General features: G+C 41.1%; 1 protein-coding gene across 8 annotated transcripts in view; it reads right to left on the bottom strand.

Moving 5' to 3' along the window:
* Nucleotides 1–16,243, bottom strand: part of TBC1D14 (TBC1 domain family member 14) — a 103,859-nt gene that overhangs the window by 28,545 nt on the left and 59,071 nt on the right. For all 8 annotated transcript variants that reach the window (XR_005598966.1, XR_005598967.1, XM_039539775.1 and 5 more), the window contains 7 exons: nt 12,419–12,501; nt 10,670–10,787; nt 7,293–7,399; nt 6,208–6,288; nt 4,597–4,691; nt 3,241–3,312; nt 401–529 (listed from right to left, as the gene is read on the bottom strand). Coding sequence is in view for 6 of the 8 variants with exons in the window: in XM_039539775.1 (XP_039395709.1) it covers nt 401–529; nt 3,241–3,312; nt 4,597–4,691; nt 6,208–6,288; nt 7,293–7,399; nt 10,670–10,787; nt 12,419–12,501 (685 nt within the window). In the remaining 2 variants the exon portion in view is untranslated. The remainder of the gene's footprint in view (nt 1–400; nt 530–3,240; nt 3,313–4,596; nt 4,692–6,207; nt 6,289–7,292; nt 7,400–10,669; nt 10,788–12,418; nt 12,502–16,243) is intronic.

Genomic DNA, 16,243 nt, shown 5'->3' with positions numbered 1-16,243 from the left:
GCAAAACTATGAGAGAGAGAGAGAAATGGGGAACCTGATTCAAATTGTAAAGCATTAACAGTTTGTTTTTAGCAACCTATTAGTTTGGGATAAAAAGTGCCTTCCAATCCATTTTTATATGGCTGTTAAGCTGATTTGGGCTCCCATTTACAATGCATGCATTAAATTGGTGCACTTAGAATAATCATGCTCATAATAATCTCTGAGCATCACACAGTACTGGGCAGCTATTTCATTCAGTTTTCCCCTTTCAGTAAGTTTTATTTTGTAATTGTTGCTTTAAAAATAGGTTTGTTAGAACTTTGAAAAACAGACTATGAACCCTTGCTGAAGTTCTGTCTTGTACCTGAACAGATTTTCAATATAAGCATAAAGGGATTAGCGTTTCCTGTGTACTTACAAGGCCATGGTCCACTCGAAAAAATGCCATCTGACAGGGTTTATTCAGAAGGTTAGAAAAAGCAATGAAGGCATCTGCAGTATCCAAATTCAAGATCAACACTGCAGCTATGAATGACATGCCCTGAACCTAAAGAAAGAAGATACAGTTACTGGTGAGTAACCTCTCTCTACAAGAATGTTGCCTCTTCACAATCATACTTGTGTGATGCACCACTGAGTTTTGTAAACCTTCCAGAAGGATGTGCTTATTGGGGGGACACAAGCATCCTCTCTCAGAGCATCACATTTTCACAGCAGAGGTTCTAACAATGCCACAACCATCTCAGGTTTCAGAGTAGCAGTACCAACTCTAAGAGGCAACTGTCTGAAATGGGCCATCTTGATTATTACTATAAAAGTTTTTTTTCCCTCCTGCTGATAATAGCTCATCTTAATTAGCCTCTTAGAGTTGGTATGGCAACTTCCACCTTTTCTTGTTCTCTGTATGTGTGTGTATATATATCTTCTTATTATATGTTCCATTCTATGCATCTGATGAAGTGGGCTCTAGCTTATGCTCAAATAAATGTTAGTCTCTAAGGTGCCACAAGTACTCCTGTTCTTTTTACAACCATCTCAGTTTTTTTCAGTAAACCAAAGAGCCCTCAGGAAAAGGAAAGGATGACAGAAGTGTGACTATACAGAAGCAAGGCTCTCAAAGAACCAGTTACTTCTTCTGAGGTGGCCTGTGCATGGTCCCACTTGCAGGAAGCTGGGTTGTGGCGTTCACATTGAACAAGGACTGGCTCTCCTGAAATATCAGAGCTAAACACTATGTTGAGAGACAGAAGTACTGAATAAAGGCATACATAGAACTACAAATAGCAGCCCTATAGATCTCTGATGGAAACAGTAGAGGCATGCCATCAATACTACTGTAGATCAGTGCGCCTTAAGTGAGCCCTCAGTAAGACCTTCAGGTACTAAGGCTCACCCCAGCTAATGTGCCTCAGCACTCTGCCACAACCACTTAGCTGACTACTGCTACTGCATGGACATTTGCTGCAGTTCTGATCGCAGCACCAGATATTTCTGAAACTATAAACTTTGGCTCCAATTGTCTGGCCTTTTATCAGAGACACACACCTCTGTGGAAGACCTCTCATTTATAGGAAAGAATCTCTTCTGCCTGAAGACGGATGAAACACTGGCGAAAGAGAAGAACACCAAGACCACCGCCAGCATTTGGGGTTCCTAAAACCTGACCGGAGGACGAGGACCAACACTTCAGCCTCCTACCAGTGCCACAGACATCATCTTAAGTCCACTGGTTTTCACCACCTTTAGTACCAGAAAGGCAGCCTCTTCAACAAATGGAGTAGGGCAATGGGAAGCACTTCATATATCTGCTTTACCACTGACTATTTGTATGTCTTCCCTGTCTGCAAGACCTCAAACGTGGCATGTTACCTGAGAGTCAGAGCCAGTTTAACATCCGTTTCCCTCCCTTCCTCTCTTCCCTTTGTGGATTCTTTCATTCTTTTCTGTGAAGCAGGGAGTGTAATTTCTATTCACTGCTAGTTGCTTGAAGTGATATGGCTAACATACATAAAACCAATCCACTCTATGAGCTTGTCTACACACTGACTTTGTCCACACCAGCTGGGCTGTAAATTTTAATGCATACCAGCATGTTGTGCACTAACTAGCCTAAGTGGATCCTGCTGGCACATGCTAAAAGTTTCCAAATGTGCATTCATGCAGTCCAGTTTCTGACAGTACTATGTTAATGTGCACTAGGGAACTTTTAGCGTGCCATCCAGGGTCCACCGCCTTTAGAATTTACACTCCAGCTGGCATGGACTAAGGCACCATGTATTTGAGCGTTATGCTGCCTACCAACCGCCCATTTCCATCCCTTTTAGGGACCTCAGGTTTCTGATCTGTCTAACAGATTTCTTATCCTGATTTGCCTGACAATGAAGCCAAAAATGATCTGATGCTGGATCCAGGGACCGGGCCTCCTCCATGAGGAAATCTTGGACCCTCTGCTGCCAATCTAAGTAGGCCTGAGTTGAGAAGATGCAGATGTTTAGAACAGAGGGTGTACATACTGGCCTCCAGAAACAGAGGACCATGAACTATACCCTTCTCCAGTTCCTCAGGTACCAGATCAGCCAAAAGTCACAGAAAAAATTATTGAAACATGGAAAAAGAGGAAAAAGAAATTCTGGTTTGGGGTATTACCACCTCCTCCACTCACACCCTCCCAAATATAACTGAGCCAGAGCCAGACTGAATGTCCTTATGTCCACACCTGGCCATGGAAAAAGAACTGAATGAAGCAGTTGGAGCCATATAGTCCTTTTATAACCTGCACTCTGACTGTTCAGTGGTGTGAGGGAGCTTACGCAGCCCCAATGGGCGCTGCTTTACAGAATGTTCTAGAAGCTTTTCAGTGCCAGGGCACACATCCCAGAAGTGTGAACACAGAGGCCATCTTGAAGAAGAGATAAAATTTTAACAAGCTGTCACCTCAATAAGAGTGCAGTGAAACACAGTATGTGGTTCAAAGGAGTGAGTTAACCAGATGGCTTATATTTCAATTTTCATTCAGCACATATGTGCGCCCTAGATTTTGTTGAAGTCTTATCTCTACTTCATTAAAACATTCAAATCTAGCAGTGTAACAGCAAAACATAACAATGCACCTATCCCTTGATACAACATTTTGTATAAAATATACCACAAAATAACCAAGATGTACAGGAAAACAAAAAATACTCACAATCATTTTAGAACAGTCTAGCAAGTGAACAGAAACACTCCCACATAATTGCAACATATAACTTCACTTACATAGCCAACATCAGGTCTGTAACACGTATAGGCGCCTAAAATACTGTGCAACGTGTCATGGTAAGGACCACCCTATAATAAAAAATAAAAAACCAATCATACCACTTCTGTAAATATCCACAATGTGTGAGAAACTCCTAAGCTGTGTAGAGGATTTAGGGAATGTCTACACAGCAAAGAAAAACCCACAGCTGGCTTGTGCCAGCTGACTTGGGCTCAGGCTGTGGGGCTGCTTCATTCCTGTGTAGATCCTGGAGCCCAGAAGTCTACACAACAATGAAACAGCCCCACAGCCCAAGCCCCGTGAGCTTGAGTTGGCTGGCAGGGGTCAGCCTTAGGTTTTTCTTTGCTGTGTAGACACAACCTTAGACACATATTCCATTAATTTTAATAAAAGAGGTTTCCAAATCACCAGCGGTTCTCAAACTGTGGGTCGGGACCCTAAAGTGGGTCAGGACCCTATTTTAATGGGGTCACCAGGGCTGGCCTTAGACTGGCTGGGACCCAGGGCCAAAGCTGAAGTCTAAGCCCCATCGCCAGGGGCAGAAGCCTGAGCTCCACCATCCTGGGCTCAGGCTTCGGCTTCAGCCCTGGGTGGTGGTGCTCAGGTTTTGTCCCCCGCAGCCAGAGCAGTGGGCTCAGACAGGCTCAGGCTTCGGGTCCCCCATCTTGGGGTCGTATAGCAATTTGTGTTGTCAGAAGGGGGTCCCGGTGCAATGAAGTTTGAGAACCCCCTGCCCAAGACTGCTTTGAAAAAAAATCTTAAACTCTTTCAACTTTTATATGGAATGCATCACTGTAATGTCACTAAGGAACATCTTCCCACACCTATTTATTCCAAATGCACACAGTTAATCCAATAGGTTAACGACCAAAGTGCAAAAGGACACAAGCATTAGAAAGTCACTACAGCTTTATGAATTGTTACATATTAGTACCAAGGAAGCTGAACACTAATCAAGTTGGTTTAGCTCTATTAGACTAGCAGTAGGGTTGAGTCATAAAGAAAGGGATAGCAAGAACAGTCGCAATATATTAAGGAGGATTCCCATAAAAACTACCTTAATTTCAAGTCCTGAGAAGTCTTACAAGTTGCCATACATTACACTGAGCAGTCTTAGGCTCTGCTGAAATCCTTTATACTTGTCATTCAGGAATATCAGACATGAATTTTAACACAAGCTACTGTATTCATACATTTAAATACCAACATTCAAGTTTGCACTAAAGACGACTTCTTCTACAAACATTTAAACACAAAATAAACCTATTTCAGTACAGACTTTTCAAAAATTTGTTTTTACTACTTAAGTGTACACTGAAAAATATTGTGTTATTAAAAATTAAATCGCTTACTTGCTGGAAAATACAGAGATTGGGAAATGTTCTAGAAATATCCAGTTTTATTAATTCCAGACTTGCTTCCCTGTCTGCTGCAGAAAATCCAGCATCTGCAGAAATCAAAATAAAAAGGTGTTAAACACTGTAATTTAATACACACACACACTCTGGCTTGAAGCAGTCCCACAGTGCAGGTTATTCCTGAATAAGTCTGAATGCAGTGATATCAGAGAGAAGAAGGAAGGCTGTGTAACGGTACTACTGCCAAGTCAGGGGGCATACACAAACCCGTGTACCATACCCTAGGATGCCGAGGGCCTGCAGTGTTCCTCCTTTTGCAAGGCCTGCAGAGCAAGTAACCTCTCTGAAAAATATTGTTTTTGAATAAGGGTAACTGAAATATAGGAGCTGACAACTTCTAACCCACACCTCTAACTTCTTGCTAAAGGTTTTTTGGAAGGCCCCTAAGTAAATTTTCTGCAAAAAACATGCGAAAAAAGTGACGTGTCACACACACCAAGTAAATTTGGTATTTTGTACATTTAATTTACAGATGATGCCGAATTGTAATATTCCCCCAGAAACTTTCTAAATGAATTTTAAGCAAAGAAAACATGCACCTACAACATGAACTCTTCCCTCCCCGCCACCCGCAGTGTCCAAACATTCCTTTCTATTCATGTTTTGTCTGTCCTGCTGAGTATCGTCATCAACTCTACCTGCTTGGGTTTTTGCAGTGAACGCAAGATACAAGTTGCTGCTACCTAGCACTTACACTAACCACATGTTGATATAAACTCTGGACAATGAATAGTGAAAGAAGCTAAAAAACTATATTAGATACCATCCCTGTATCCTAAACAAGATGTTTTAGCAGAACAGAGCGTGGAGACTCCCATAGGAAACATTTTCACTTCGTTGGGAAATGCCCTTGATTAATGCACTCATGGTTCTGCTCAACATGTCTCCTTAAAGAGGTGGTCATCCTAGCACACTGAAGTATTTTATTTCAAGCACCCATATCTTTTTTCTCATCTCTTCTCTCCACACCCAGCCAACTGGAAAATCTCAACATGCTGAGTCTGTGACAATAGGCTTGAAGCTCTCTTGTGGGAACTCAATGTTACACTGAGCTATTTAGAAAGCAATTTGCTATTACTAAAGTTTCAAATAATTTAGATCCCCTGAACTAGAGAAAGAGAAAGCAACACATTTTAAGGTATTACAACACAAACAGCAAACCTAAAATATTTATATAAATCACTCATCCAAAAATCTTTAAGCTATTGGTAAAGGAAGGTTTTGCAAAACAATTTTTTTTTTAATTATAGACAACTGAATTTGAAGATACTTTAAAGAGGAAAATAATGAAGTCAGCTACAGCATGCAAGAGATTAACATTTCATTTAAAAACATTTTTACCCTCCTGCAGAAGTGTTTTTAATACCCCTTTACCAACCACATATCCCACACCTACTATGCTGATATTTCTCCCAGCTTTTTAAACTGTATTATTTCAGTTTAACATTTAGGAATGATTTTAAAACCACCACCTCTTCATTTTGTAATGAAGAGAAAAAGTTCACACACAATACGGAACAATATTTTGCCAAATAAAACATATACCTTCACATTCTCCTTCAGAGCCTCCTGTGCTGAATGATCGCCACCTCTCTTTGGCACGAGCCAAGCAAATATCATAGAGTTCTGAAAAAACAAGTACTTTTTAAAATCTATCTTCAATTACTGATTACATGTCAGCATGCTAACAGTCCCTGACCTCCATAATAAGAAACAACAAAGTAAGTATCTGTTAAATAAAAACGAATTGAATTTTGGGTAAGTTAGAGTGCTGGAAGCTTTGTTTCATCGGGGTATAATTTTGATGCAGAGAGCAGATGTAATCCTCTGGGAGGAACTGATTACATAAATATTTCTTTGCATTTGTTTGGGTAACATAATTCTGCCACTCAAAAATTCCACCCAGAACTGTGACAATTAGCTCACAAACTCTTCCAATTCTATCCTATAGCAATTTCTGAGGTATACTAAACAGCCACAGAAAAGGCATATGCAGTAGAAGGAAACCACAAGAGTATAGGCAATCCACAACATTTCCCCTGTGTCATCATTTTGGAATTGTTTAAAAAAAGAAAAAAAAGACTGAAAAAATAACATAGTACAAAATCAAGGAAACAGACTAATGAATTACTGATATCATCACTAATGAACATGCAGGAAAGAGGACTAATTCCACACCAGTTTTGTTTCCAAGTTAGTCTCTCCTTCACTCACAAACCAAGTGTCTCACTTCAGAATAAAACCAGTATGTGCACACCCACAGGCACTACATAATTAACAGTAATTATATGAAATATCTTATTTTCTGTTGACTCTGAAATGGGGTTGTTAACGCTGAACATCTTTACTTATCAAAGCAATGCGCAGCAATATTATTCCAGGACTATGACTCAGACTGAGCAGTGGAATAAAAAAATCCCAAGAACACCCCTGAAATTAAACACCCCATGCAGAATAAGAAAGACTCTATGCACTGTGGAGCAAAACACATGGTATCCTTAAATGAAAGCAAAGTACAACTGACCATGACTTCATCATTCCGACACAGTCTAACTAAATGGAAGTCTCTCTGCTAAAGCGTGATTTATTTGAGTGTCTCAAAATGCAGACAGAATACATGTCAGTCTCACCATGGGTGATATTTAACTCATTGCCGATTGCCAAGCTCCAGACTTTGCCTCTCACGCTTGGAGGAATACCTTGCCACCACAATTCTCGAACTTTACGGGAGCAGCACCTGTTTAAAATAAAATGTGTTCTACTGAACTATAGGTAGGACAAGGCGTTGTAACTACATTGGAGGATTCAGGCCCAGGTGTATGTTGGCCTGCCATGAGCCCCTGGAGAAATCAAACAGGGATTGTGCAGCATTCATTCACGCTTTTGTACTATCTAAACTTTGAACTTTGTTTTAACATTACCCTCTTCCCCAAACTGAAGGCTTTTGACTGGAACCCTGCAACCAAGACTGCTAGAAATCTGTCACTCTGTATGGGCCAATGTGAGAGAGACAGAGACAGAAAGTGCGCAAGCAGGGAGGGTGGATTAGTAGAAGTAGTCCCTGATTTTCCATTGCATGAACTAGAGACTGGACAAACCCAGGTCTGCAGTATAAAATATTTTTTCCATTCCAGTGATAAAAGATCATCATCTCCTCCATTCAAAACCCTGCCCATGAGATGGAAATTTTCCAACCGTTAAGCTGCTTGGACTCTCCAGGGGCAAAAAGCACTGTACATGGCTGCAACACGCGAAGTAGCAAATTTTTGGAGATGGAGACAGCAAGAGTCAAAAACATTTAAATGAAATAGTTCTAAACCATATTAAATTGATGGCCAATAATCCTAAGGCTGCTGTAAGGAAGACTGGGGAAGCATTCAACCACCAGTGGCAAATGTGTTTAAAGAGGGGGCGGGGGGGCAAAACCATGGAAACATATCCACCTAAAAGCGGACTGCTGTATTAACCACTGAACCAAGTGCATTTATTTTGATCACAATATTCCATTTTTCACATTTCTAAGGATCAGTAAATTGACAAGAAAGGCAGTAACCAAGAGTCTATGTTATGCTTTGGTATAAACTGGTAAGCTTTTAAAGCCCGTGTTTGTGGGACTGACTGCCCTTTTTTTTTTTTTAAACACACACAAATGTCAGTCGAAAACAAGAGTTTTAGAGACAAGTAATAAAAAAGTAAAATTAGGACTCTTTCAACTATTAAAACAGATTTAATTTAACTGTTTTTTAATTTCTTCTTTCAGTTCTCCAGAAATTCCTTCATCAAGTACCTGACATTTCAATACACAGCTGCCCAGGATGTTTTTAATCTTTTATTTGCTAAGTTACGGTATGATCATGCAAAGTTTACTTGTGGGGGAATTCTGCATCATTATGCACATTCAGAATTCATGTCCCACGCAGATTTTTTTTTTCCTCTGCAGAAAATACGTTCTGCTGGAGAGGTACTGCAGTTGCGCCTTTCGCCCACCAAGGGCTACTGTGACTCCAGAACAGAGAGCAGCTGGCTCACTGGCAGTAGCAGCCAGCAGCGTTTCTCAAAGCACCCTGCCCACTGGTCCAGGTTAGGAGGCATGGAATGCATGGGGGGAAGTGAGAAAGAAAGAATGGGACACACGGGCTTGCTGGGGGTGGTCACAGGCGGCGATTCAGAAAGACTAATGGAGGGGACAGACTGGGCAGGGGATGAATGGGCATGGGGTGCAGGGACACAAGAGACAGAGAAAGATGTTCCTGACTGATTGGGAGAGGCTAGGGGTCAGCCAGGGACTGCATAGGGAAGGCTCCCCAACTCCCTAACAATCCCTCCCTTCCCCTTTCCCTCTGCCCTGTTCCATACTTCTCCCACCCAAACCCAGCAAGCCTCCAGATTCACTCCCAGGCTCCTTCACAGCAACTACTTCCCTCTCCCTCAGCTCCTCCATTACCCTGGAGTCCCCCAAGCCTTTGCACTGCTTCTGAGGGATGCAGGCAATAGGTTTCTGCATTGTAGTTTAAATGAATTATTATTCAAAATTCTGCATTCATATGCCTAATAAGGAATCTATTTGTCAAAAAACATGTCCTGAATCTTTTTTGTCCTCTGTATTGTTACAGATATACTTGCTGACAGGTACTTTGAAATAAATTACCAAAATAATTGAAACTGTCAAAACAACACAATATAATCATGCCAAATAAAATATGCAGAATTTTGTAGAATTTTAAAACATTGTGTACTGAATTTTTAATTTTTTTGCCACACAATTCCCCCAGGAGTAAAAGTTCCATTCAGCCAAAGTCAAATAAGTTGAAATGAAACAAACAAAACCCTTAAAAAACGTGAACAGCTGAATGTAGCTGTTATGGTAGGCAAGACAGATGTTTTTAGGCATGTTAACTGCCTGTGCTGTATCTTTTAAAAAGTGTTAGTTGTGAAAAGAGGGGTTTGGGGTTTTTTTGTTTGTTTTTTTACTATTTTTTCCCTATTTCCCCCCCCCACCACCACCACCACCACTTGGTTTGGCACACATGGTGTATCCCACTGTAAATTAAGAGGCTTAGTCAAACCTGCGCTTAAATCTACAGACACATCTGGGAGTACACCATCAAAAGCCCAAGCAGTCATGGAGAACCAAGTCCTGACAAATGGATGGCTATAAGTGTTATGTTTTCTAGTAGCTTTCTAACAGAGGTCCCAGTCACCAACAACTCCCTGATCTTAGATTATTTTTGAACATCACTGCTGTATACAATATGCTGAAAAGGTTAGAAGAAATGAACAGGAATTAAAATTCCCACACCAAGAACTAAAGCTAGATTTAGAAACTCATTACTTTTCATTAACAGCAGTAAGAGATAGTATCAGAGGGGTAGCTGTGTTAGTCTGAATCTGTAAAAGCAGCAAAGAGTCCTGTGGCATCTTATAGACTAACAGACGTATTGGAGCATGAGCTTTCGTGAGTGAATACCCACATTGTCGGATGCATCCGACGAAGTGGGTATTCACCCATGAAAGCTCATGCTCCAATACGTCTGTTAGTCTATAAGGTGCCACAGGACTCTTTGCTTCTTTAGCAGTAAGAGAAGTAGTCATTGTGATGAAGCATGTCTCTGAAACATGGGTTTTATTCAACATGCAAGGGAGACCATACGTTAATATGCTCAAGCTAGTTTAAATTATATGGCTATCTACAATTGTAGTCAGGAAACGGATGGCTACATGGCTATGTAATAGTATGTTATACACATAGTTATGTTCAGTCTAATTGCCTAATTTCTTAAACTCTATTAAAGGTAATAAGAAACGGAATTAACAAAATCCCATCGTCTTTGGCAGCACCACCTGAATGCCTTCATTAAACAGGCCAATTCCCTTTGCAAGTCACCTTTGACAGCTATACACCCTAGCTTCTAGCATTGTTGAAATAAAGTAATCTTGACTAATCCCTTAACTTCTCAGGATATAGGAAGTTACTGTTAAGCACAATATAAAACATACTGTGTCTTACATTGTTTCCCAGTTGGGTAAGATTTCATTGTTCCAAATTAAAACTGCATTGCCAATGCTTTCTTCCAATCTACATCGTTCTTCCAGTTGTTTCTTTCTCCTCTGGGCTTCTTTAAGCTCTGAAAAAAGAAAATTACAAAGTCAATAAAAGGTAATACAAAAAGGTAATATTTAAAAGAGCTAAGAGCCATTAATGCTTCATGGCCATAAAAATTCAATCTGTATATGCCTGTAATCAAATTCATCTACTCAAGCAATTCCAAAGAACATCCTAGACACACTACAATTTTCAGAAGTAATATATTTGTTACCAGGGCTGCAGAGAAGAAATGGAGTTGGAATGGCTGTAGAGAGAAATGAAGGTGAGCCTTAATCTTTAGCTGGAGATGAACAACATGCATTTCTTTGGCCCTATACACAGTGTAGGAGGAGTGCTTTTTCAATAAGCATAGCCTGGATGGCATACTTGTGCTCAAGGGGCAAAAACTGCCTACAGTACAAGCAGAGAGAGGAGAGAGGCAGCATTCCCTGGGATTGGTGCCTGTGAAATGGATACAGTGATATGGTGCTGCACGACCAAAGGGAAGATTACGTTTACTGCTAGACAAAACACACTCGAAACCCCTACAGTAAACACTTTCAGTAGAGGATTAAGAGCATGCACCAAGCAGATACTTGGTTCACATCACTACATGTGATCCTAGGCATGCTGTCCAGCAGGCTGGACATTATCTCCAAGGACTTGGACATGAACAAATACTCAGAAGATCCAGTCTCAGGCCATCCATTGTTACCATACTCAGTTTGCTTCCCTGCACTGGGAAATGGTGGTGGGCAGTCAGACTTGGAGTCTGCATGGCAGAGTGAATCTACTACTCACAGTGCCAGCTCCACCTCGAGTTCACAGCACAGCAGGGGAGAGGCTGACGTATTTCCACTACCAAAGAACTGCAGATAAGGAAAACCACTAGCAGAGCCTGGGGCACATATACCCATGTCAGTGAAGAGGACAGAGATTACAGTACAAAAATAAAAAAAGTGCAGTGTTTTTGTAAAGATTCCCCTGAGTATTTAAGCCATGGGATGTTTTTTCTGATATATACTGACAAAGAACCCCGTAGTCATCCAATAAGATCCCATTTAAAATATCCCACCTGAGGGATGCATTTCAATATAGTTCAGTATTAGAAAGCAATTAAATACAATGACCAATGATTTTTCAGTGGGTTTGTGGAATCATGGAATTAGTAACTGTCACACAACTTTAGTTCTTCTCTGGAGGATTTTAGCTTATTTTTTTGATAAACAGACCATCTGGGGAAAAGTGTCTGGATTCCTCTAGAGTCTAGACTGAGGGGCTGCAAAAGCACCATAACTGGCTGGTGGATAATTCCCCCTGCTCAGCAGAGACTGTATACTTCTCTCCTTGCAGCCACTGGTAATCTCCACAGCCATTTGGAGATTCTGTACTGAGGAACAGGCCACAGGCAGCCCATTTAAGGCCGCTGTAAATTAGAGCGGCCTATAGGCTACTTTAATTTATGTCGTGCTCCACCAGCCCACAAACTGACCTAGAACCTGAGTAGCGCAAGGATGATTTAAAACTACCTTTGCCAGTTTTCCTGGATTGTACTTTCTATAAGGAATAGCACTGAATCTGTTTGTCATATTAAAGGGCAGATATTGAGGCAAGTATATTTTTAGATTTAACATCCCTTTACATTTCCTGATGTAAGAGTAAATCCATCACCTCTTTTTTTTGCTTGCATCACCATTTCTTCGTACTGTTGTCTATGTTTCTGTGCTTCTTCTGCTGGTTTTGCAGGGAGGTTCCTTGATTAAAAATGTAACATTTTAGTTTGGCATTCATAACTTTAAAATCTCCGGGCAAAGTAAGGCGGAAGCATAATACTGCTACTTGTCAGTTTTTGGGGGAGATTTTTCCACAAATGATAACAAAAGATAAGGAAAAAAAACCTGACAGCATACAATCATTCTACACAGAAAAAATGCTGAGTAATTTTCTTCTTTTTTGCAATTTGAGCACTTTTTTTTTCAAATGAACACACTGAATAATTTTCGTAAGCCAATAGAATATACTGATGCTTATCCAGTTTACGTGTTTAAGGCTGCTATACTGAAGCAGAGTATTTTCTACAGCTACTTGTCAAGGATGCAAATTTTTCATTCTATCCACCTTGTTTCTTCCTGTCACAGATCCTCAGTACACAGACTCCACCCACACCCCCTCCTTTACCTGTGCAGTCACATCTCCCAATTCTAACTAACTCTCTCCCTCTGCTCTCAGAGACCTTCCGCCCTATTTCAAAACTCCATCCCTAACTCCTCTCCTCACTCCTCCAGTGGCAAGGGTCCCCTGTCCCCTACCACTACTAGCTAATCACTGAACCCTAGGCCAACAATTTGGCGTTAGTTCAATTACTAAAAGCCCGGATAATATTCTCACTGCACAAAAGCACATTGTCATACAAAGATCTTTATTAACTTAGAGTTAATGCTACTGAAGTAATTAACATAACCATTATACAAAATATACTACAGCGTTATCCAAGTATTAAGAAAGGAAGTGACTAATGTGTTTGTATGTATTCTATTATCCTTTACAGTTTATACATTTAGTTAATACTGACATGTGACAATATTATCTCACTCATCTTGTCTCTCTAATTCACCTTGCACATTCCTATAACAACTCTTGCTCAGCAGACAGCTATCTACTCTCAACATACACATCAACATAGGTATGTTTGAACATGTAAGTCATTAATTCCATAATTATTATATTTGTGATGTATAAACTAAAAGCATTCATAAGAATGCGTCTTGTGGCTAAGAGTCAAGGTTGTTATAGAAATGGGTACGATGAGTTTTCATGCAACCATGTATCTTTAACCACACATATGACACTACAAAGATAGTAGGTTATTCTACATAAGTTACTTCCTGTCTTCTTAATGTCTTGCTTTCTTACAGGTGAAGCTGTAGCTCTATAAGTTGCATAATGGTTAAAAGGGAAAACAGGGAAGATAGGGAGTACACAGCGTTCACTGAATCAGGTATTAGCCATACAACATGTGCCATGATTAAGGTTTGTGTCTTCTGAGGGTGTTAAAAGTAGAGGGATCGAAAGAAAACATTAATAGCAAGTTTACATTTTTAAGAGCTTTTCTTCTTCAACTTCCATACTCCCTGAAGTAGGCCCTTGGAAGGGGAATACAGATGGCCCCCAGGCTGTGCTCTTTGAGGAAGGGGAAGCAAGGAAGTATGCTGTACTGTCAGGGGAGACAACAGCAACACAGCAGAATGCCTAGGCCACTGCCACTACTGGAATATCAATTATTTTGCTCATTGCCAAAAACATCTGTAAGGCCTTTTGTAGAAACTTAGCTTAACTCAGGCAAAGTTAGGAGGGAGGGAGCAGCAATCACAAGCAGTGAGTCTAACTCTGTACCCTTCCTGATATGCTGGGGTAAGCATCTGTGAAAAACAGTCTCTCTATATGTGACTTCTGGTTTGTGTGTGTCAGGACTCATGAGACTGCAGACTCTGCAAAAACACAGCTAACTAAGCTTAAAAATGCTTACTTAATTGTTTTTCTTTGACATGTTGATGTAACTGTAGCAGTTACTAACAAAGGGGGTAGACAGGTCTGGGGAATCTGGATTTGACTATCTGAATGTGGGTATGGCTACACTTGAGAGTTGCAGCACTGGGAGTTACAGCGCTGGTCGTACAGCTGTGTAGGGAAAGCGCTGGTGTGTGGCCACACTCACAGCTACCAGCGCTGCAGTGTGGCCACATTTGCAGCACTGTTGGGAGTGATGCATTATGGGCAGCTATCCCAGCATTCAAGTGGCAGCAACGTGCTTTTCAAAAGAGGGGGTTGGGGTGCAGTGTGATAGGGATTGGGGGAGGAGGGAGAGAGAGAGAGAGAGGGGATTTTTGGAGCAGACACTGTATCAGCTCCCTGCCTTGCAAAATCAGAAATTTTTCCCGACCCCTTACTCTTAACTGAAAACAGCCTGCAGACCAGATAAGCAGCTGCTCCAACGGACTCCCTTTCTCAACCCAATCCTTCAAAATTTGCTGTGGTTTTTTTAATTGAAAAGCTGAAATTAGTCTGCCAAAACCTGAATATGGTTTGGGGTTTCAGAAGTGTGTGGCCAAATATTTGCTGCTTGCTGTGTTTGATTGTTTAAAGAAACAATAAAAAAATCTCCTTAAAAAAAAAAATCAAAAAATTTTGAACCACCTCAGCTTGTGACCAAATGCCTGAGCCCATCCAGTCAGAGATTTTTCCAGGTTTCTGATACTCTGCTGGCTTCCTTGACTCATATCCGTCTCCATAACTTTGGGTTCATTTAGGTTAGAACATAAGAACAGCCATACTGGGTCAAACCAAAGGTCCATCCATCCCAGTATCCTGTCTACCGACAGTGGCCAATGCCAAGTGCCCCAGAGGGAGCAAACGTAACAGGTAATGATCAAATGATCTCTCGCCTGCCATCCATCTCCACCCTCTGACAAACAGAGGCTAGGGACACCATTCCTTACTCATCCTGGCTAATAACCATTAATGGACTTAACCTCCATGCATTTATCTGTTTCCTAGAGACTGGCTCCATGGGGCCCCTCACAAACTGGAGACTGTTACTGTGAGTTTGTCTTTAGTATAGACCAGGGGTCGGCAACCTTTCAGAAGTGGCGTGCCAAGTCTTCATTTATTCACTCTGATTTAAGGTTTCACGTGCCAGTAATACATTTTAATGTTTTTAAAAGGTCTCTTTCTATAAGTCTATAATATATAACTAAACTATTGTTGTATGTAAAGTAAATAAGGTTTTTCAAATCTTTAAGAAGCTTCATGTAAAATTAAATTAAAATGCAGATCTCCCCAGACCGGTGGCCAGGACCCGGGCAGTGTGAGTGCCACTGAAAATCAGCTCGCATGCACTTTTGGCACATGTGCCATAGGTTGCCTACCCCTGGTATAGGCTATGTACATACTCCACGAACTGAGCATTTGAGCTTGTTCCAGAATCTGGGATAAGCCTATGTTGTGAAAACTGAAATGCTCAAAATAGTACATGCATGTGAATGGACACAGGGTGCTAAAATTAAATTAACCCAGGGGTTCTCAAACTGGGGGTCAGGACCCCTCAGGGGGTCACAAGGTTATTACTGGGGGTCGCAAGCTGTCAGCCTCCACCTCAAACCCCGCCTTGCCTCCAGCATTTATAATAGTGTTAAAGCAACAAAGAGTCCTGTGGCACCTTATAGACTATTGGACGTATTGGAACATGAGCTTTCGTCATGACATGCATCCGATGAAGTGGGTATTCACCCACAAAAGCTCATGCTCCAATACGTCTGTTAGTCTATAAGGTGCCGCAGGACTCTCTGCTGCTTTTACAGATCCAGACTAACACGGCTACCCCTCTGATATTTGAAGTGTTAAAGTGTCTTTAATTTATAAGGGGGGGGGCACACTCAGAGGTTTGCTATGTGAAAGGGGTAACCAGTATAAAAGTTTGAGAACCACTGAATTAACCCC

The sequence above is a fragment of the Mauremys reevesii genome, linkage group 5 (genome assembly GCF_016161935.1).
Source record: "Mauremys reevesii isolate NIE-2019 linkage group 5, ASM1616193v1, whole genome shotgun sequence".
NCBI lineage: Eukaryota > Metazoa > Chordata > Testudines > Geoemydidae > Mauremys > Mauremys reevesii.
Note: the sequence above shows the minus strand (reverse complement) of the source record. Positions and strands in the feature narration are given on the sequence as shown.